General features: G+C 42.0%; 1 protein-coding gene across 1 annotated transcript in view; it reads right to left on the bottom strand.

Moving 5' to 3' along the window:
* Window positions 1-23707, bottom strand: part of LOC129825574 (protein-tyrosine kinase 2-beta-like) — a 55979-nt gene that overhangs the window by 24655 nt on the left and 7617 nt on the right. The window contains exons 2-18 of the mRNA XM_055885769.1: window positions 15916-16155; window positions 15196-15374; window positions 14076-14163; window positions 12647-12726; window positions 12447-12509; window positions 12274-12328; window positions 11156-11296; window positions 10003-10077; window positions 7562-7663; window positions 6918-7035; window positions 6725-6764; window positions 6414-6451; window positions 6202-6243; window positions 4633-4730; window positions 4369-4450; window positions 1678-1778; window positions 516-631 (exon numbers count right to left, since the gene is read on the bottom strand). Of these exons, the coding sequence (XP_055741744.1) occupies window positions 516-631; window positions 1678-1778; window positions 4369-4450; window positions 4633-4730; window positions 6202-6243; window positions 6414-6451; window positions 6725-6764; window positions 6918-7035; window positions 7562-7663; window positions 10003-10077; window positions 11156-11296; window positions 12274-12328; window positions 12447-12509; window positions 12647-12726; window positions 14076-14163; window positions 15196-15374; window positions 15916-16113 (1616 nt within the window). The 5' untranslated portion in view covers window positions 16114-16155. The remainder of the gene's footprint in view (window positions 1-515; window positions 632-1677; window positions 1779-4368; window positions 4451-4632; window positions 4731-6201; window positions 6244-6413; window positions 6452-6724; window positions 6765-6917; window positions 7036-7561; window positions 7664-10002; window positions 10078-11155; window positions 11297-12273; window positions 12329-12446; window positions 12510-12646; window positions 12727-14075; window positions 14164-15195; window positions 15375-15915; window positions 16156-23707) is intronic.

Here is a 23707-nt window from a genome sequence, read left to right as displayed (position 1 = left end):
AGATAGTGTAGCTAATATCAGGTCAGTAAAGGAGAGGGAAGTAGTTAGAAGTTGAAGCTAATATCAGACCAGTAAATGAGAAGGAAGTAGTTAGAAGTTGAAGCTAATATCAGGCCAGTAAAGGAGAGGGAAGTAGTTAGAAGTTGAAGCTAATATCAGGGCAGTAAAGGAGAGGGAACTAGTTAGAAGTTGAAGCTAATATCAGGCCAGTAAAGGAGAGGGAAGTAGTTAGATAGTGTAGCTAATATCAGGCCAGGGTGACAGGATAAAGCACATTTATTGTAGTGATTTTTACAGAAAATGTTAAACTACGGCATTAACATCAACATAAAAATAAATAAACAATTACTCTTCGACAAGTTTCAAATTCTCGTTGAAGTTTCTAGCCACACGCATGAACTAGCTAGCTGGGATGACTGACTCAACTGAATCAGTTTGTCCCCACTCTACTCTCGCTGCGTGACATACGCCATCAATTTTGGGACCCCAGGCGTGTCCGTATAGCCTCCCCCTACCTGTGCACCATGTTGATTCCTTCCAGGTAGACCAGAGCTTTACAAATCTGCAGGCTGAAGAGGACCAGCGTTATGTTGGTCAGCTTGTGCTTGTTCTCTTCTAGGTAGTTGCCCAGCTGGAAGACAGATGGAACAGAATGATAGGGCAGCTACCAGCTAGCAGGCAGGAGAAGCTGGTAGAGAAGCGCCTGGAGAGTCACTGGTTTGAATCCCAGGTCTGACAGGAGAAATTGTGCTATAAGTCAAGTGTATCTGAGTTTCCAAGTTCATTTTGGCTACTGTTGTCTCACTTAGCCATACTGGTAGAGGTCCATGACGATTCACACATCATGGAAAAAAACATAGCATTATGGCTAACAACATAGCATCATGGCTAACAACATAGTGTCATGGCTAACAGCATAGCATAATGGCTAACAACATAGCGTCATGGCTAACAGCATAGCATAATGGCTAACAACATAGCGTCATGGCTAACAGCATAGCATAATGGCTAACAACATAGCGTCATGGCTAACAGCATAGCATAATGGCTAACAACATAGCGTCATGGGTAACAGCATAGCATAATGGCTAACAACATAGCGTCATGGTAACAGCATAGCATAATGACTAACAACTTAGGATGCATTCGTTAATTCACTCTGCAGTGCCAGAGAGAGTCAATTCAGAGTGTTGACAGATTGTCCGTTTGTAAATTCAGAGCTTTTCGCTCTCGGAGCGTTCAGAGCGCACACTGGACACTCTGGCCCGAGGAGTAGGGTTGATCTGAGCATTCTGACCTCACAACAGCAGTCAAGCACCCAAGCTAACTGGCTAAAGTTAGCTAGCTTGCTAGCTACTTCCAGACACAAATGAGAGAACACTTCACTCTGACCATTTTACTCCCTCTAGCAGAGCTGGTTAGGCTGTTTTCATGTTATCCAGAGCGTTGGTGACTGTAACTGGGCTGCTGGCCACAATTTAATTACACGTTTTTTGACGACTTTTACTGACCCCGGCCATATTCAACAGGTGTTGAGCGTTCGTAAATTCATCAGTTATTCTGCACTCTGGCACACTCAGACGAGAGTGCTCTGAAATCAGAGTAGATAGCCAGAGCGAATTTACAAACGCACCCATAGTGTCATGGCTAACAACATAGTATGGCTGTGGTTCTCACCTCTCCATACTGGTATAACTCCATGACAATCCACACAGGGTCTTCCTCTATGACACCGATCAGACTGACGATATGGGGGTGCTTCAAGTTCTTCATGATCACTGGAGAATAGACAGGTTTAACCATTCAACTTTTCCTTACATTTTTATATGAAGGCTACATTAGAATAGGGATACACAGGGGCGCAACTTCCACTGGGTACGGGGGGGACATGTACCCCCCCCCCCCCCCCATTGTAAAATTGCATTTTTGCCCCCCCAGTTTTATCATTGGAATGTGATACAAAACAAGGCTATGGTGTGCTTTGGGACCATGCGGACACCGCCGAGGGGTCGGGTAGGCTGTTTGGAGTGTTTATCCGACTGGATATTATAATAATACTTACTAATAGTATGTATACCACAGCATCGTTGTTTCTGATTGGTCAGAAGGGCATTCTAGAATGTACATTAATAACCAGATATCGGGACAGTTGGGAAAAGATATCGGGACAGTTGGGAAAAGATATCGGGACAGTTGGGAAAAGATATCGGGACAGTTGGGAAAAGATATCGGGACAGTTGGGAAAAGATATCGGGACACCTTGCAATCGTGACGCAATATGCACCTACACATGCAGACTGTACCTCCTACAACGTTACAGAAAGATAAACCAACAACCACTAATACTGAAATAGGATACTCCCACGTGTTTCTAGTGTCACCGGCTATTTTCAGCAACTAGTATTTTTTTAAATTTGCCTGTCATATTGGCAGGTTGACTAGAAACAAACTATTTAGCTCGCTTCTAGCCTAGTGTTTGATATGCTATGCAATCTCCTTGTAATGAACAGTGTCGAGTGTCCTGACGAGAAGGAAAACTTTCCTAGCTGTGCCAGGCAAAATCGGGCATCACCAGCTCATTGCTATGGATGTATCCAAATGAATGACAATAGAAAAGATCTTCAATAAATACAAATGCAGCTACTTTGCTGTTATTCTGGCTGCAGATGTTGTTGGCCACCTAACAAGCAAGGGACAAGAACATTGCCAGAGAGCATGGCTATGGAACATACAGGATGAACAACTTGGTCCATAAATATATCTCTAGCAACCAATTATTTATACCGGTAAACGTGTGCTTTAGTATTGTTTGTGGTATAAGCGGGATAAACATCTCCGTTCTGTACATTACTTTGGAAAAATTAACTCCGCAAACTCAGCTCCGCCTCGTCCCGGTGCATCATCCATTATTTCCAAGGTAATGTACAGAACGGAGATGTTAATCCCTAACGTATTCCCAAATGTAAATGTAACGTATTGTCTCTACAGATCAGGTCTGTTGATGCTTATTCAAGTGATCATGAAGTGTTCAAAAAACAAAGTAAGTAGCATTGCGAGTCTTGTCTTGTGTGAGCCAGGATGGAGCCTATCTCCTGTTTCTGTAGCGCGAAGCAGCTTGATGTAGCCTACAAGTAGACCCCCTGAACCGTACACTAGTCTATCGCAGGGCCACACCCACAATCTCTTCTTAATGCTGTGTGCCAAGAAGTGGGTATACTCTAATTTGGCCAAAACAAATTCCCATATTGCTTGAAGATAGTGGGTATACTCTAATTTTGCCAGAACAAATTCCCATATTGCTTAAAACAAATTCCCATATTGCTTGAAGAAGTGGGTATACTCAAATTTTTCTAAATCAAATTCCCATATTGCCTAAAACAATTTCCCATATTGCTTAAAACAAATTCCCATATTGCTTAAAACAAATTCCCATATTGCTTGAAGAAGTGGGTATACTCAAATTTTGCCAAAACAAATTCCCATATTGCTTGAAGAAGTGGGTATACTCGAATTTTTCCAAAACAAATTCCCATATTGCCTAAAACAAATTCCCATAATGCCTGAAGAAGTGGGTATAGTCAAATTGACAGATTTCCCATATTATGAAAAAAATATTTGATAAAATATTGAATTCGGCCTTTACTACTACAGCCTATAAAATCTAATTCAATAACACATTCATTAATGACAATAAAAGACTGTCAAGAAAAAAGGTTTTGAAGTGTCTGTTCTATATCTTGGACATATAAGAAAGCTCAGGTATTATTTTAGTTATTTTTGGAAACAGATTTAACCCCTTATTTTTGTTGGCACAAAACTACCTCCATAATTCCTTTTATTTGTATGAGTTACCGTGGTTACCTTCAGACTAGTCCTGTGACACTTGTTGGGGTCGTAGAGCAAAACGGAGAACACCATCGTGTCCGGGAGAATCTCATCTTTCCACATTAGTTTTGTAGGCCAAACTGTTTTTGTGAGAAGATTTTCAGGATGTCTCGTGGTCTGACAAACACCGTTGTAGCTCTGCCACCTTCCACCGCAGACGAGGAAGGCCGAGGATGCAGTGGATTGAGATCCAGCCCATTACAAAAATATATATTACTGACCATTTTGATGGGGATATTTTTAATTAGGGTACTTAGATTGACGCACAGGTGCGTCAAAAAACTATTTTTAAACCACATCAGGAGACCACTTTTGAGGTCTGCAAAAAAAATTAAGAAATTACACCACCGGTGCCAAGCAGGGTCCCATTTTTACAGTCTTTGGTATGACTTGGCCGGGGATCCCAACTTTTCAACCTCAGGGCGGACACTCTAACCACAAGGCTAGTGAGTTGGTGAAGTGTGATCAGTATTTTCTCTGTACCTGCTTCACTCATGAACTTCTCCATGATGTCAGGTGAAGAGTCTTTACACGTCTTCACCGCCACGCTTAGCCTCTCCCCATTCTGGTTCACAAACACAGAGACCACACACACACACACACACACACACACACACACACACACACACACACACACACACACACACACACACACACACACACAGTGAGATCAATATTGTGTTTAGTTAAACACATTTGAGGTGTTATAATTGACTGTATGAGTAGGGTGTAAGGAAATAGACTTGCCGATTTCTTGTACATTCCTTCATAGACCTCCCCAAAAAAACCCTCGCCAAGTATCCGTCCCAGAACAATTTCATCTCTGTCGATTCCATACTTCACCACTGGAACCAAGTATACAACAACACCATGAGTAGCTGTCATGGAACTTAAAACTTAGAATATACAGTAGATCATAGAGCATACAGTAGATCATGGAACATACAGTAGATCATAGAACATACAGCAGATCATAGAACAGATCATAGAACATACAGTAGATCATAGAACATACAGTAGATCATAGAACATACAGTAGATCATAGAACATACAGCAGATCATGGAACACACAGTAGATCATGGAACATACAGTAGATCATAGAACACACAGTAGATCATAGAACATACAGTAGATCATAGAACATAGAGTAGATCATAGAACATACAGTAGATCATAGAACATACAGTAGATCATAGAACATACAGTAGATCATAGAACATACAGTAGATCATGGAAGGCAAATCTGAGGAAAACGCTAACGAAGTTCTAGCAACACATTGCTTGTAGTACTCGAGCATCAAAAACTCTCGACCACTGTTACACTCCCTTCCGGGATGGCTACAAGGCCCTCCCCCGACCTCCCTTCGGCAAATCAGATCACAACTCCATCCTGCTCCTCCCTTCCTATTGGCAGAAACTCAAACAGGAAGTACCCGTGCTAAGGTCTATTCAACACAGGTCTGAACAATCGGAATATATGCTCCCAAGGACTGTGGGCTCTCGTTCTCTGTGGCCGACGTGAGTAAGTCCTTTAAGCGTGTTAACCTTCGCAAGGCTGCCGGCACAGACGGCATCCCTTGCCGCGTCCTCAAAGCATGCGCAGACCAGCTGGCTGAAGTGTTCACGGACATATTCAATCTCTCCCTATCTCAGTCTGCTATCCCCACTTGCTTCAAGATGTCCACCATTGTTCCTGTACCCAAGAAAGCAAAGTTAACTGAACTAATTGACTATCATGAAGTGCTTTGAGAGGCAAGTTAATCACATCACCTCCCCCTTACCAGCCACCCTAGACACACTTCAATTTGCATACCATCTCAATAGATCCACAGACAATGCAATCACCATCGCACTGCACACTGCCCTAACCCATCTGGACAAGAGGAATACCTATGTGAGAATGCTGTTCATCGACTACAGCTCAGCGTTCAACACCTTAGTGCCTTCCAAGCTCATTATCAAGCTCGGGGCCCTGGATCTGAACCCCGCCCTGTGCAACTGGGTCCTGGACTTCCTGACGGGCCGCACCCAGGTGGTGAGGGTAGGTAACAACATCTCCACTACGCTGATCCTCAACACAGGGGCCCCACAAGGGTGCGTGCTCAGCCCCCCCCCCCCCCCCTGCATGCCTCTAACTAAATCATCAAGTTTGCAGACGACACAACAGTAGTAGGACTGATTACCAACAATGGCGAGATAGCCAACAGGGAGGAGGTGAGGGCTCTGGCAGAGTGGTGCCAGGAAAATAACCTCTCCGTCAACATCAAACAAAACGAAGGAGCTGATTATGGACTTCAGGAAACGTACTACTTACCAGACCGCGGTCGTTCATCAATCTCAGTGTAGATTTCAGATCCTGAACGATTGGATATTTAATGATGTCAATTTGTGGTCAAAACAGATGGGTCAAACTTGAGACATTGCCCCAACCCCACAGCCACTGCACTGATTTGAACAATGATTAATAATGAATCATGATACTTCGTCAAACAAAGATGAAAGCAGTCTTGGTAGATAATAACTCACCCGTGCTATATCTGAAGCAACCTGTGTTTGCCATTTGACTACAGAGTGGGAGGAGAGACAGTCAGAGGAGGCGAGGAGAGGAATCATCAATCCTGGGTTTATAGTTCCTCAATGCACCAGGCGCACACCGTTACAATAACACGACCTGTCTCGTTGGTAAATCTATCCCGAAAGACTCACTTTTCACTTGAGCTTATATCCGATGTTCCAACAACTACTCTCTCAATATGTACAGTTCAGTTTCAGCATAGTGATTTGTTATAGAAATGACACAAAACACCAAAATATTAAGCTTTGTTCAATCCACTCACTTTGTTGGTAGATCTGGAAGGGAACTTCGTAGATTGGCGTCTATGGGGTCATGGTAGAAACACGGTGTTACTTCACATTGCTTCAAAAGACTTAACGAGAAATGAGGAAACCAAGTTAGACCATTGTGATGCACTCTTTCAGTGTTTCCCCTAACCATTATATAGACGGGGTGAACGTCCTGATCCCCTTTACCTTTGTTTGGTCTGACGATGAACGACTCGTCAGTGGCGTGCTCCAAACGACAGTAACCATCAATAAGGTCCACCATGTTCTCTGCCATCGCAAACTTAGTCACGTTGATAGACAGAGGCTGACGAAGATGATACAAACCATTCACATTACTGACAATTACAAATCACATTACAAACACTATATAGCATTATGCTGTCATAAGGGTCATAGACCTATAGGCTTTCAGGGCAAACTATTATTTAAGATGCAGGCCTTTAACTCAGCTATCACGTCAATAAAAATGTTGCGTGTTTTTTGTTGTTGTTGTTGATATACACACAGATCTCAAGTTATGACTCAGGGCCTCAGGGTATTCACAAAGTCTCTCAGAGTAGAAGTACTGATCCTAGATCAGGTTTAAATAACTATGTATTATGATCTAAAGGCAATACTGATCCTAGATCAGGTTTAAATGACTATGTATTATGATCTAAAGGCAATACTGATCCTAGATCAGGTTTAAATGACTATGTATTATGATCTAAAGGCAATACTGATCCTAGATTAGTACTCTGAGACCATTAATGAATAATGGGTCCAGGCCTCACTGTGTCCTGATTTAAGCAGTGCTAATAAAGTTTATTTCTATATTTTTAAATGTGTACCTGTCTGGCTCCGTCTATGTCAAGATTGAGGAGGGCTTTGTTGTCACTCTGAGATAAACACTTGATGCTCTTGATCTGTTTGAAGTTCGCTAGACACACAGGCTGGGGGGGTATAAGAGAGAAACAATTAGCTGATACACTTAAAAGCCTCAGGTGTAGGGTGAAGTTGCCTCGTAGACACTGACCTTGGGTCAGTTTAGCATTTTCCCCACTAATGGTTAGGGTAAGTATTGGGGAAGGGGAAGCTGATCCTAGATCTGTCCCTAAGGGAAACGTCACCCTGGAGCCCACCCAGGCTGGGGATGGGACAGATGGGGATGAGGAAGAGATGTATTACCTCTCCAAAGAGAGACACCCTTGCAGCAGGTCTCAACGAGGAATGTTCCTTCTTTAGTTTTTTTGTAGAAGGATATAAATGTGTAGGCTGAAAATACCCTCATATATATATATATATACACAGTTGAAGTTTACATACACCTTAGCCAAATACATTTAAACGCAGTTTTTCACAATTCCTGACATTTAATCCTAGTAAAAAGTATCTGTCTTAGGTCAGTTAGGATCCCCACTTTATTTTAAGAATGTAAAATGTCAGAATAATAGTAGAGAGAATGATTTATTTCAGATTTCATTTCTTTCATCACATTCCCAGTGGGTCAGAAGTTTATATACATTCAATTAGTGTTTGGTAGCATTGCCTTTAAATTGTTTAACTTGAGTCAAACGTTGCGGGTAACCTTCCACAAGCTTCCCACAATAAGTTGGGTGAATTTTGGCCCATTCCTCCTGACAGAGCTGGTGTAACTGAGTCAGGTTTGTAGGCCTCCTTGCTCGCACACGCTTTTTCAGTTCTGCCCACAAATCTTCTATTGGATTGAGGTCAGGGCTTTGTGATGGCCACTCCAATACCTTGACATTGTTGTACTTAAGCCATTTTGCCAAAACTTTGGAAGTATGCTTGGGGTCATTGTCCATTTGGAAGACCCATTTGCAACCAATATTTAACTTCCTGACTGATGTCTTGAGATGTTGCTTCAATATTTCCACACAATTTCCCTTCCTCATGATGTCATCTAGTTTGTGAAGTGCACCAGTCCCTCCTGCAGCAAAGCAGCCCCACAACATGATGCTGCCAACCCCGTGCTTCACAGTTGGAATGGTGTTCTTCGGCTTGCAAGCCTCTCCCTTTTCCCTCCAAACATAACGATGGTCATTATGGCCAAACAGATGAAACCAAGATCTTTGGCCTGAATGCCAAGCATCATGTCTGGAGGAAACCTGGCACCATCCCTACGGTGAAGCATGGTGGTGGCAGCATCATGCTGTGAGGATGTTTTTCAGCGGCAGGGACTGGGAGACCAGTCAGGATCCAGGCAAAGATGAACGGAGCAAAGTACAGAGAGATCCTTGATGAAAACCTGCTCCAGAGCGTTCAGGACTTCAGACTGGGGCGAAGGTTCACCTTCCAACAGGACAGTGACCCTAAGAACACAGCCAAGACAACGCAGGAGTGGCTTCAGGACAAGTCTCTGAACGTCTTTGAGGGGCCCAGCCAGAGCCCGGACTTGAACCCGATCGAACATCTCTGGAGAGACCTGAAAATAGCTTTGCAGCAACGCTCCCCATCTAACCTGACAGAGTTTGAGAGGATCTGCAGAGAGGAATTGGAGAAACTCCCCAAATACAGGTGTGCCAAGCTTGTAGCATCATACCTAAGAAGACTTGAGGCTGTAATCGCTGCCAAAGGTGCAATTACAAAGTACTGATTAAAGGGTCTGAATACTAATGTAAATGTGATGTTTCTGTTTTTTTATTTTTAATACATTTATGGGGTATTGTGTGTAGATTGATGAGGGAAAAAACAATTTAATCCATTTTAGAATAAGAATGTAACATAACAAAATGTAGAAAAAGTCAAGGGGTCTGAATATTTTCCGAAAGCCCTTTAAACAGTTAACATCCTGCTTACCACTGAGTCTTTATGGGTGCGTTGGCGAATGCCATGTATACAGCTAACATCCTGCTTACCACTGAGTCTTTATGGGTGCGTTGGCGAATGCCATGTATACAGTTAACATCCTGCTTACCGCTGAGTCTTTATGGGTGCGTTGGCGAATGCCATGTATACAGTTAACATCCTGCTTACCACTGAGTCTTTATGGGTGCGTTGGCGAATGCCATGTATACAGTTAACATCCTGCTTACCGCTGAGTCTTTATGGGTGCGTTGGCGAATGCCATGTATACAGTTAACATCCTGCTTACCACTGAATCTTTATGGGTGCGTTGGCGAATGCCATGTATACAGTTAACATCCTGCTTACCACTGAATCTTTATGGGTGCGTTGGCGAATGCCATGTATACAGTTAACATCCTGCTTACCGCTGAGTCTTTATGGGTGCGTTGGCGAAAGCCCTTTAAACAGTTAACATCCTGCTTACCGCTGAGTCTTTATGGGTGCGTTGGCGAATGCCCCTGGCTCCAATCACCAGCTCTACTGACAGACTCCAGCCTTGCTGTGGACAAACAGTGAATGAAAGTTAACTTTCATTTCTTGACAAACTTCAGACTGTAATTGTAGATTCTTGTAACCCCACTAAAAAAACATCAGCAGTTACGAACGAATTAGGAAAGTCCACACTTGGGTATTTGCAGTGCATTTGAGCTCAGGTGTTTGCAGTGCATTTGAGGTCAGGTGTTTGCAGTGCATTTGAGGTCAGGTGTTTGCAGTGCATTTGAGGTCAGGTGTTGGCAGTGCATTTGAGGTCAGGTGTTCGCAGTGCATTTGTAGTCAGGTGTTTGCAGTGCATTTGAGGTCAGGTGTTGGCAGTGCATTTGAGGTCAGGTGTTTGCAGTGCATTTGAGGTCAGGTGTTTGCAGTGCATTTGAGGTCAGGTGTTTACAGTGTATTTGAGGTCAGGTGTTTGCAGTGCATTTGAGGTCAGGTGTTTGCAGTGCATTTGTAGTCAGGTGTTTGCAGTGCATTTGAGGTCAGGTGTTGGCAGTGCATTTGAGGTCAGGTGTTTGCAGTGCATTTGAGGTCAGGTGTTTGCAGTGCATTTGAGGTCAGGTGTTGGCAGTGCATTTTAGGTCAGGTGTTTACAGTGCATTTGAGGTCAGGTGTTCGCAGTGTATTTGAGGTCAGGTGTTTGCAGTGCATTTTAGGTCAGGTGTTCGCAGTGCATTTGAGGTCAGGTGTTTGCAGTGCATTTGAGGTCAGGTGTTGGCAGTGCATTTTAGGTCAGGTGTTTACAGTGCATTTGAGGTCAGGTGTTCGCAGTGTATTTGAGGTCAGGTGTTTGCAGTGCATTTTAGGTCAGGTGTTTACAGTGTATTTGAGGTCAGGTGTTTACAGTGCATTTGAGGTCAGGTGTTTACAGTGCATTTGAGGTCAGGTGTTTGCAGTGCATTTGAGGTCAGGTGTTCGCAGTGTATTTGAGGTCAGGTGTTTACAGTGCATTTGAGGTCAGGTATTTGCAGTGTATTTGAGGTCAGGTGTTTGCAGTGCATTTTAGGTCAGGTGTTCGCAGTGTATTTGAGGTCAGGTGTTTGCAGTGCATCCTTGTTGTCTGTAAAGCCAGCAGCAACACTCACCACCAGTTCACAAGGGTAGACCTCTTCACCAATGGTGATGAAGTCGGTGAGTGTCTGGAAGAAGCTAACCATACACTCATCCTCCTTCAGAGTAGCGTACTGTTGGAACGTCTGCTGAATCATCTTACGAAGATGACGAGACTGGGACAGAACATCACAACATCATATTAATCAAACTAACTCTTTTCTGTTAGTAATAGTGACCCTAACCCTCCTCTTTCAGAGTAACGTACTGCTGGATCAGATTACGAAGATGACGAGACTGGGACAGACCATCACAACATCATATTAATCAAACTAACTGTTTCTGTTAGTAATAGTGAGCCTAACCCTCCTCTTTCAGAGTAACGTACTGCTGGATCAGATTACGAAGATGACGAGACTGGGACAGACCATCACAACATCATATTAATCAAACTAACTATTTTCTGTTAGTAATAGTGACCCTAACCCTCCTCTTTCAGAGTAACGTACTACTGGATCAGATTACGAAGATGACGAGACTGGGACAGACCATCACAACATCATATTAATCAAACTAACTATTTTCTGTTAGTAATAGTGACCCTAACCCTCCTCTTTCAGAGTAACGTACTGCTGGATCAGATTACGAAGATGACGAGACTGGGACAGACCATCACAACATCATATTAATCAAACTAACTATTTTCTGTTAGTAATAGTGACCCTAACCCTCCTCTTTCAGAGTAACGTACTACTGGATCAGATTACGAAGATGACGAGACTGGGACAGAACATCACAACATCATATTAATCAAACTAACTATTTTCTGTTAGTAATAGTGAGCCTAACCCTCCTCTTTCAGAGTAACGTACTACTGGAACAGGTTACGAAGATGACGAGAACTGGGACAGACCACAGCAACATTGGATAACACCTTCATAGGCCTATTTTACTAGGACGTCACATGGTAGACAAATACATGTTTGAATGGAGGGTAAAAAACACCGCTAGCGTAGAAATGATCAGAAATGATCCTTGTTGACGTAAAAGTGAAGTAGGCTCATTTACAACCTAATTTATGCTCGTAGAAACTTCCAATAATATTTTAAACGATCCTGTGGATATCAACAACAAAAAAAATGTATAAATGTACCTTCATGCTGTCGATGAGCTCCTGTGGGAAGAACAGGTTCAGCCCCACGTCCTTCCTTCGTTGGAGAGACCAGTTAGAATCAAACAATCAATCAATCAAATGCGATTTTCTTATAAGGTTAAAAAAAGGTTAGTAGGGGGGGGGGGGAAAACACGACAAAAGTACATACTTACTCTAACACTTCAAAGTTGGACTTTTTCTCCAGACCTTTAGCGTTCATGTCTTTATAAAACCTCCTGAAGGCGAAGCAGCAAGAGACAGCACAACATGACACGCAATAACGAAGCTCTACGGACAAAAGCCAACCGTGAAGTTGACGATGTCTACACATCGACAATAGAATATCCAAAAAATAGGGAAATCCCAACCTCACCTAATCTCCAGACAGCCCAGCTGCAGGGCCATTCCGTCGCTGACTTTACTGGCATGGTACTGCATGTAGTCTCTACGCACCTAACACAGGCAAATACCGAGAGAACACATTCATTCTTAGCTGTATGTAGTCACTACGCCATCTACAGTATCCACACAAGCACCAGACATCAGCGAGTTATCTTGGATGACGTAGTTCTGGAAAGCATTAATGTGTTCTTTACAGAGAGTATACTATGTTTCTCCCCATAGAGTATTAATGTGTTCTCTACATAGACAGAGTATTAATGTGTTCTCTACATAGTCAGAGTAGTAATGTGTTCTCTACATAGTCAGAGTAGTAATGTGTTCTCTACATAGTCAGAGTAGTAATGTGTTCTCTACATAGACAGAGTATTAATGTGTTCTCTACATAGACAGATTATTAATGTGTTCTCCACATAGTCAGAGTATTAATGTGTTCTCTACATAGACAGAGTATTAATGTGTTCTCTACATAGACAGATTATTAATGTGTTCTCCACATAGTCAGAGTATTAATGTGTTCTCTACATAGACAGAGTATTAATGTGTTCTCTACATAGTCAGAGTAGTAATGTGTTCTCTACATAGTCAGAGTAGTAATGTGTTCTCTACATAGTCAGAGTAGTAATGGGTTCTCTACATAGTCAGAGTATTAATGTGTTCTCTACATAGACAGATTATTAATGTGTTCTCCACATAGTCAGAGTATTAATGTGTTCTCTACATAGACAGAGTATTAATGTGTTCTCTACATAGACAGATTATTAATGTGTTCTCCACATAGTCAGAGTATTAATGTGTTCTCTACATAGACAGAGTATTAATGTGTTCTCCACATAGTCAGAGTAGTAATGTGTTCTCTACATAGTCAGAGTAGTAATGTGTTCTCTACATAGTCAGAGTATTAATGTGTTCTCTACATAGTCAGAGTAGTAATGTGTTCTCTACATAGTCAGAGTAGTAATGTGTTCTCTACATAGACAGAGTATTAATGTGGTCTCTCCATAGTCAGAGTAGTAATGTGTTCTCTACATAGTCAGAGTAGTAATGTGTTCTCTACATAGTCAGAGTAGTAATGTGTAATGTGTTCTCTACATAGAGTAGTAATGTGTTCTCTACATAGTCAGAGTAGTAATGTGTAATGTGTTCTCAACATAGTCAGAGTAGTAATGTGTTCTCTACATAGTCAGAGTAGTAATGTGTTCTCTACATAGTCAGAGTAGTAATGTGTTCTCTACATAGTCAGAGTAGTAATGTGTTCTCTACATAGAGTAGTAATGTGTTCTCTACATAGTCAGAGTAGTAATGTGTTCTCTACATAGTCAGAGTAGTAATGTGTTCTCTACATAGTCAGAGTAGTAATGGGTTCTCTACATAGTCAGAGTAGTGATTGCTGCCTACTGTACCTGTTGATAGAAATACAGAAATGTGGTTCTGTCTTGTTTAAACTTTTCCAGGAAGTTGACTGGAATGTAGCGGACTCTCAGATCATACCTGGGGAGAGATGAACATACCACTCCTTTAGAGCAGGAGGCGTCAACAGATGAACATACCACTGCTTTAGAGAAGGAGGCTTCAACAGATGAGCATACCACTCCTTTAGAGCAGGAGGCGTCAACAGATGACCATACCACTGCTTTAGAGCAGGAGGCGTCAACAGATGAACATACCACTGCTTTAGAGCAGGAGGCGTCAACAGATGAACATACTACTGCTTTAGAGCAGGAGGCTCCTCCTCCACCCTCCTCTCTCCCCCACCTCCTCCTCTCCCCCCACCTCCTCCTTCACCCTCCTCTCCCCCCCACCACACTTCCTGCTCCTCCACCCTCCCTTCCTCTCCCCCAACTCCTCCTCCCCCCCTCCTCCCCCCCACTTCCTGCTTCTCCTCCACCCCTCCTCTCTCCCCCAACTCCCCCCCCCCTCCTCTCCCCCCCACTTTCTGCTCCTCCACCCTCCTCTTTCCCCCAACTCCTCCTCCCCCCCTCCTCTCCCCCCCCACTTTCTGCTCCTCCACCCTCCTCTTTCCCCCAACTCCTCCTCCACCCCTCCTCTCTCCCCCACTGTCTGCTCCTCCACCCTCCTCTTTCCCCCAACTCCTCCTCCACCCCTCCTCTGTCCCCCATCTCCTCCTCTCTCCCCCATCTCCTCCTCTCTCCCCCATCTCCTCCTCCACCCCTCCTCTCTCCCCCATCTCCTCCTCCACCCCTCCTCTGTCCCCATCTCCTCCTCTCTCCCCCATCTCCTCCTCTCTCCCCCATCTCCTCCTCCACCCCTCCTCTCTCCCCCATCTCCTCCTCCACCCCTCCTCCTCCACCCCTCCTCTCTCCCCCATCTCCTCCTCCACCCCTCCTCTCTCCCCCATCTCCTCCTTCACCCTCCTCTCCCCCCCACTTTCTGCTCCTCCACCCTCCTCTTTCCCCCAACTCCTCCTCTCTCCCCCATCTCCTCCTTCACCCTCCTCTCCCCCCCACTTTCTGCTCCTCCACCCTCCTCTCTCCCCCATCTCCTCCTCCACCCTCCTCTCACCTCCACTCTGCCTCCAGGTGATGACTCTCATAGCGTTGCTCCACCTCCCCCACGGTCAGGTCTGGATGGAGCCAGTGGAGCTCGTCTGACTTCAGGTGTTTCAGCAACAAACCATAGCAGCCTTTATACTGGATGCTAGGACCCAGCCTACCACTGGTCAGGATAGACTGCACTATAGCCTGGAGGAGAGAGACCAGTACAGAGACAGTCACAGTTAAAAGGATACCACTGGTCAGGATAGACTGCACTATAGCCTGGAGGAGAGAGACCAGTACGGAGACAGTCACAGCTTGAATTTGGGTGCCAAATCTGCGAAGCTATATAGTTGGTTTAAAGTAGTGTATTCTTACAATTTTACAACTAAATAACTAAGTAAATTCTGTGCGCATATTGAAACAGAATTCACAATAAATAAAATTATACGTCTTATTAAAAATATAAATAAATACAATAATAATATAATAAGATAAACATTCATGATGTGTTCCAAATGGCACCCTATTCCCTGTAGTGGAAAACTTCTCAAAGGGTAGTGCATTATATAGGGAATGAGGTGCCTTTTGGAACGCAGTCTCAATATCAATTCAATTCAAGGGGCTTTATTGGCATGGGAAACATGTGTTAACATTGCCAAAGCAAGTGAGGTAGATAACATACAAAAGTGAAATAAACAATAAAAATGAACAGTAAACATTACACATACAGAAGACAATCCCTCACCCTGATCTGCCAGGAGCTGTCACACTTGACCAGCTTGAAGTTCTTCCCCAGGGTGTTGTTGGTGCAGAAACAAACTTTAAGGATCTTAGTAGGTCCTCCATCCCCGCTGAAGGGGCTCTGTTGTGGGCCGTCGTTGTGGCCGGGGCTGGGTAGCTTCCAGGACAGGGTGGTAGTGTCTCCCTGCATCACCTCGTACATTATCAGGGCAGAGAGGAGGACAACGTCATACTGTCATCATACCTGGGGAGAGGGCGAGAGAGGAGGCAGAGTGAGAGAGACAGAGGGAGAGAGAGACCGAACGAGAGAGGGGGAGAGAGGGGAGAGACCGAGAGAGAGAGAGGGAGAGAGAGAAGGAGAGGGAGTGATGGGGAGAGAGAGAGAGAGAGAGAGAGAGAGAGAGAGAGAGAGAGAGAGAGAGAGAAAGAGAGACCGAGAGAGAGAGAGAGGGGGGATAGAGGGGGAGAGAGAGGGGGGAGAGAGGGGGAGAGAGAGAGGGGGAGAGAGGGGGAGTAAGACCGAGAGAGAGAGAGAGAGAGAGAGAGGGGGAGAGAGAGAGAGACAGAAGGAGGGGGAGAGAGAGAGAGAAAGAGGGGGAGAGAGAGAGAGCTGTCTTAGGCAACTCGCAGTACATTGCAATTTATTGCCCTGGACACATCTGCAGTCCTCATACCTCCTTGCAGCATGCCTAAGGCATGTTCACGCAGATGAGCAGGGACCCTGGGCATCTTTCTTTTGGTGTTTTTCAGAGTCAGTAGAAAGGCCTCTTTAGTGTCCTAAGTTTTCATAACTGTGACCTTAATTGCCTACCGTCTGTAAGCTGTTAGTGTCTTCATGACCGTTCCTCAGGTGCATGTTCATTCATTGTTTATGGTTCATTGAACAAGCATGGAAAACAGTGTTTAAACCCTTTACAATGAAGATCTGTGAAGTTATTTGGATTTTTACAAATTATCTTTGAAAGACAGAGTTCCTAAAAAAGGGAAGTTTCTTTTTTGAGTTTATGTGTACAGTAAGATATTAAGATATTGAACGTAACAAACTATAACCCATATGAAACAACTCTGTCAGGGAAAAACACCCCAATGAAACCATGCAACCTTTAACTACCATTATACCAGCAGTAAGGACATAACTAACATTACACTAGCAGTAAGGACATAACTAACATTACACTAGCAGTAAGGACATAACTAACATTACACTGGCAGTAAGGACATAACTAACATTACACTGGCAGTAAGGACATAACTAACATTACACTAGCAGTAAGGACATAACTAACATTACACTAGCAGTAAGGACATAACTAACATTACACTAGCAGTAAGGACATAACTAACATTACACTAGCAGTAAGGACAGAACTAACAACTAACATTACACTAGCAGTAAGGACATAACTAACATTACACTAGCAGTAAGGACATAACTAACATTACACTGGCAGTAAGGACAGAACTAACATTACACTAGCAGTAAGGACATAACTAACATTACACTAGCAGTAAGGACATAACTAACATTACACTAGCAGTAAGGACATAACTAACATTACACTGGCAGTAAGGACATAACTAACATTACACTAGCAGTAAGGACATAACTAACATTACACTAGCAGTAAGGACATAACTAACATTACACTAGCAGTAAGGACATAACTAACATTACACTGGCAGTAAGGACATAACTAACATTACACTAGCAGTAAGGGCATAACTAACATTACACTAGTAGTAAGGACATAACTAACATTACACTAGCAGTAAGGACATAACTAACATTACACTAGCAGTAAGGACATAACTAACATTACACTAGCAGTAAGGACATAACTAACATTACACTAGCAGTAAGGACATAACTAACAACTAACATTACACTAGCAGTAAGGACATAACTAACATTACACTAGCAGTAAGGACATAACTAACATTACACTGGCAGTAAGGACAGAACTAACATTACACTGGCAGTAAGGACATAACTAACATTACACTGGCAGTAAGGACATAACTAACATTACACTAGCAGTAAGGACAGAACTAACATTACACTGGCAGTAAGGACATAACTAACATTACACTAGCAGTAAGGCCATAACTAACAACTAACATTACACTAGCAGTAAGGACAGAACTAACAACTAACATTACACTAGCAGTAAGGACATAACTAACATTACACTAGCAGTAAGGACAGAACTAACAACTAACATTACACTAGCAGTAAGGACATAACTAACATTACACTAGCAGTAAGGACATAACTAACATTACACTAGCAGTAAGGGCATAACTAACATTACACTAGCAGTAAGGACATAACTAACAACTAACATTACACCAGCAGTAAGGACATAACTAACATTACACTGGCAGTAAGGACATAACTAACATTACACTAGCAGTAAGGACAGAACTAACAACTAACATTACACTAGCAGTAAGGACATAACTAACATTACACTGGCAGTAAGGACATAACTAACATTACACTAGCAGTAAGGACAGAACTAACATTACACTGGCAGTAAGGACATAACTAACAACTAACATTACACTGGCAGTAAGGACATAACTAACATTACACTGGCAGTAAGGACATAACTAACAACTAACATTACACTGGCAGTAAGGACATAACTAACATTACACTAGCAGTAAGGGCATAACTAACATTACACTGGCAGTAAGGACATAACTAACAACTAACATTACACTAGCAGTAAGGACATAACTAACATTACACTGGCAGTAAGGACAGAACTAACATTACACTAGCAGTAAGGACAGAACTAACATTACACTGGCAGTAAGGACATAACTAACATTACACTAGCAGTAAGGACATAACTAACATTACACTGGCAGTAAGGGCAGAACTAACATTACACTAGCAGTAAGGACAGAACTAACATTACACTGGCAGTAAGGACAGAACTAACAACTAACATTACACTAGCAGTAAGGACATAACTAACATTACACTAGCAGTAAGGACATAACTAACATTACACTGGCAGTAAGGACAGAACTAACATTACACTAGCAGTAAGGACAGAACTAACATTACACTGGCAGTAAGGACATAACTAACATTACACTAGCAGTAAGGACATAACTAACATTACACTAGCAGTAAGGACAGAACTAACATTACACTAGCAGTAAGGACATAACTAACATTACACTAGCAGTAAGGCCATAACTAACATTACACTGGCAGTAAGGCCATAACTAACATTACACTAGCAGTAAGGACAGAACTAACAACTAACATTACACTAGCAGTAAGGACATAACTAACATTACACTAGCAGTAAGGACAGAACTAACAACTAACATTACACTGGCAGTAAGGACATAACTAACATTACACTAGCAGTAAGGACATAACTAACATTACACTAGCAGTAAGGACATAACTAACATTACACTAGCAGTAAGGACATAACTAACATTACACTGGCAGTAAGGACATAACTAACATTACACTGGCAGTAAGGCCATAACTAACAACTAACATTACACTAGCAGTAAGGACAGAACTAACAACTAACATTACACTAGCAGTAAGGACATAACTAACATTACACTAGCAGTAAGGACATAACTAACATTACACTAGCAGTAAGGCCATAACTAACATTACACTGGCAGTAAGGCCATAACTAACATTACACTAGCAGTAAGGACATAACTAACATTACACTAGCAGTAAGGACAGAACTAACAACTAACATTACACTAGCAGTAAGGACATAACTAACATTACACTAGCAGTAAGGACAGAACTAACAACTAACATTACACTAGCAGTAAGGACATAACTAACATTACACTGGCAGTAAGGCCATAACTAACATTACACTGGCAGTAAGGCCATAACTAACATTACACTAGCAGTAAGGACATAACTAACATTACACTGGCAGTAAGGGCATAACTAACATTACACTAGCAGTAAGGACATAACTAACATTACACTAGCAGTAAGGACATAACTAACAACTAACATTACACTAGCAGTAAGGACATAACTAACATTACACTGGCAGTAAGGACATAACTAACATTACACTGGCAGTAAGGACAGAACTAACAACTAACATTACACTAGCAGTAAGGACATAACTAACATTACACTGGCAGTAAGGACATAACTAACATTACACTAGCAGTAAGGACAGAACTAACATTACACTGGCAGTAAGGACAGAACTAACAACTAACATTACACTAGCAGTAAGGACATAACTAACATTACACTGGCAGTAAGGACATAACTAACATTACACTGGCAGTAAGGACAGAACTAACAACTAACATTACACTAGCAGTAAGGACATAACTAACATTACACTAGCAGTAAGGACATAACTAACAACTAACATTACACTAGCAGTAAGGACAGAACTAACATTACACTAGCAGTAAGGACAGAACTAACATTACACTAGCAGTAAGGACATAACTAACATTACACTGGCAGTAAGGACAGAACTAACATTAAAATGGCAGTAAGGACATAACCAACATTACACTGGCAGTAAGGACAGAACTAACATTACACTAGCAGTAAGGACAGAACTAACATTACACTGGCAGTAAGGACACAACTAACATTATACTGGCAGTAAGGACATAACTAACATTACACTGGCAGTAAGGACAGAACTAACATTACACTAGCAGTAAGGACAGAACTAACATTACACTAGCAGTAAGGACAGAACTAACATTACACTAGCAGTAAGGACATAACTAACATTACACTGGCAGTAAGGACAGAACTAACATTACACTGGCAGTAAGGACAGAACTAACATTACACTGGCAGTAAGGACATAACTAACATTACACTGGCAGTAAGGACAGAACTAACAACTAACATTACACTAGCAGTAAGGACATAACTAACATTACACTGGCAGTAAGGACAGAACTAACAACTAACATTACACTAGCAGTAAGGACATAACTAACATTACACTGGCAGTAAGGACATAACTAACATTACACTGGCAGTAAGGACAGAACTAACAACTAACATTACACTAGCAGTAAGGACATAACTAACATTACACTGGCAGTAAGGACAGAACTAACAACTAACATTACACTAGCAGTAAGGACATAACTAACATTACACTGGCAGTTAGGACATAACTAACATTACACTAGCAGTAAGGACATAACTAACATTACACTAGCAGTAAGGACAGAACTAACATTACACTAGCAGTAAGGACAGAACTAACATTACACTAGCAGTAAGGACATAACTAACATTAAACTGGCAGTAAGGACAGAACTAACATTACACTGGCAGTAAGGACACAAGGGTTAAGGCAAGTTACACAACAAGCAGTCTTTCGGTCCATTTTCTCTGCAGTGTGTTTTAGTAGAGAGGCACAAACCTGTGTTCAAATAACTTTAGAAATATTTCAAATAACGTTAGCGTTTGCTCTAGTCTGCCTGGAATTACCACATGGGCGGGGTTTGCACTTTTGCGATTATTCTATTGGTTCGTTTGTGCCAGGCAATCTAAATCAAGCCCAGATAAAGTATTTGAAATCATTTTGAATAGTACTTGAACCCAGGTCTGGTGAGGCAAGCTGTGGTCTACATAGATTACAGCACATTTTGTACTAACCAATTAACTACCAACGGGCTGGGTTCAACAAACCACTGATGATTGATTGCAAGCGGTCATTGTGGTTGTAGGACTAACAGAGGGTACACAGCTACGCACGTGGACATGCTCCTCCAACAAACAGTATCTCTACACTGAGTACACCAAACATTAGGAACACCTTCCTAATATTGAGTTGCAGCCCCCTTTGTCCCCAGAACAGCTTCAATTCGTCGGGGCATGGACTCTACAAGGTGTCGAAAGCGTTCCACAGGGATGCTGGCCCATGTTGACTCCAACGCTTCCCACAGTTGAGTCAAGTTGGCTGGATGTCCTTTGGGTGGTAGACCATTCTCAAATCAAATCAATTTGTATTTGTCACATGAGCCTAATACAACAGGTGTAGACCTTACAGCGAAATACTTACTTAAAAAGCCCTTAACAATGTAGAGTAAGACAATATTTGCTAAATAAACGAAAGTAAAAAAGTAAATAACAATAGCGAGGCTATAGAAGGAGTACTTGTATATAGTCAATGTGCAGGGGTTCAGGTTAGTCGAGGTAATTGAGGTCATATGTACATATACTGTAGGTATGGGTAAAGTGACTATGCACAGACAATAAACAGCGAATAGCAGCAGCGTAAAAAAAGGGGGTCAATGAAAATAGTCCTTGATACACAAGAGAAACTGTTGAGCGTAAAAAAAAACAAGCAGCGTTGCAGTTCCTGACACAAACCTGTGCACCTCGCACCTACTACCATACCCCATTCAAAGGCACTTAAATATTTAAGAGTCCTGGGAGATACTCCCCACAGCATGGCCAGCACCTAGCAACACCAGCTGGGTGTGTGGGAAGGAGAGAGGGATGGGTTTGAAGGCTAGAGAGGGACTTATCCTATGATTGAGAGTGCTCAACGCTCAGGGACTACTACATAACAGGCACCTCATTAGTTCCTGTTCAGTCATTTTCATGTAATAGTACATGGTTCACAGCATTTTGAGAATGAATACTTTAAATTCTGTGAACTCTGACATGTTAGTATGGTCAGTTCCTAATAAAGTTTTACAGTTTGTTTTGAGAATGAATACTTTCAATTCTGTGAACTCTGACATGTTAGTATGGTCAGTTCTTAATAAAGTTTTACAGTTTGTTTTGAGAATGAATACTTTCAATTCTGTGAACTCTGACATGTTAGTATGGTCAGTTGCTAATAAAGTTTTACAGTTTGTTTTGAGAATGAATACTTTCAATTCTGTGAACTCTGACATGTTAGTATAGTCAGTTGCTAATAAAGTTTTACAGTTTGTTTTGAGAATGAATACTTTCAATTCTGTGAACTCTGACATGTTAGTATGGTCAGTTCCTAATAAAGTTTTACAGTTTGTTTTGAGAATGAATACTTTCAATTCTGTGAACTCTGACATGTTAGAGTTTATGACATGTTAGAGTTTATATTTGATCTCTGGAGGGTTTAATCTTTAACAGGCACATATTGGGAGACCTCGACAGGGTTGAAAGTATGTGTGTGTGTGTGTGTGTGTGTGTGTGTGTGTGTGTGTGTGTGTGTGTGTGTGTGTGTGTGTGTGTGTGTGTGTGTGTGTGTGTGTGTGTGTGTGTGTGTGTGGACAGCCTACAGGGAAACAGCCCTGACAAACTGTTACCGGGCAGAAAGAAAGGATCAAAACAGACAGAGAAAGATATAACATGTCATCTAGTTTTACTGTGGGAGAACATTACCAAACAGACAGAGCAAAATATATGTTTAAATGCACTATGCCTTTAACACAGCAAAGGTGTTGGCAACCTGGTGCCTTCAATGCAACTAGTTAGGGACCATCAACAAAGTGCATCATCAACGATCCCAACATTCAAATTTCAATAGCTCTCACACCTTGTGACTTTGCAACCTCATTTCAACAGTCCATTATTCTTTATTATAAATATATATATATATATATATATATATATAATTTTGTGTATGTATATAATTTTGTGTATGTATATATATATATATATATATATATATATATATATATACATACACAAAATTACTTAAACTTCAATAGCTCCTTGACCATGTGACCTAGACACCTCAAACCAACGTTGGATTGTTCAGAGGGTAGGACATCACACAAAATGTTTTACATTCTTT

This window comes from Salvelinus fontinalis, chromosome 27 (assembly GCF_029448725.1).
Source record: "Salvelinus fontinalis isolate EN_2023a chromosome 27, ASM2944872v1, whole genome shotgun sequence".
NCBI classification, from domain to species: Eukaryota; Metazoa; Chordata; class Actinopteri; order Salmoniformes; family Salmonidae; genus Salvelinus; species Salvelinus fontinalis.
This window is presented reverse-complemented; position numbering and strand designations above follow the sequence as displayed.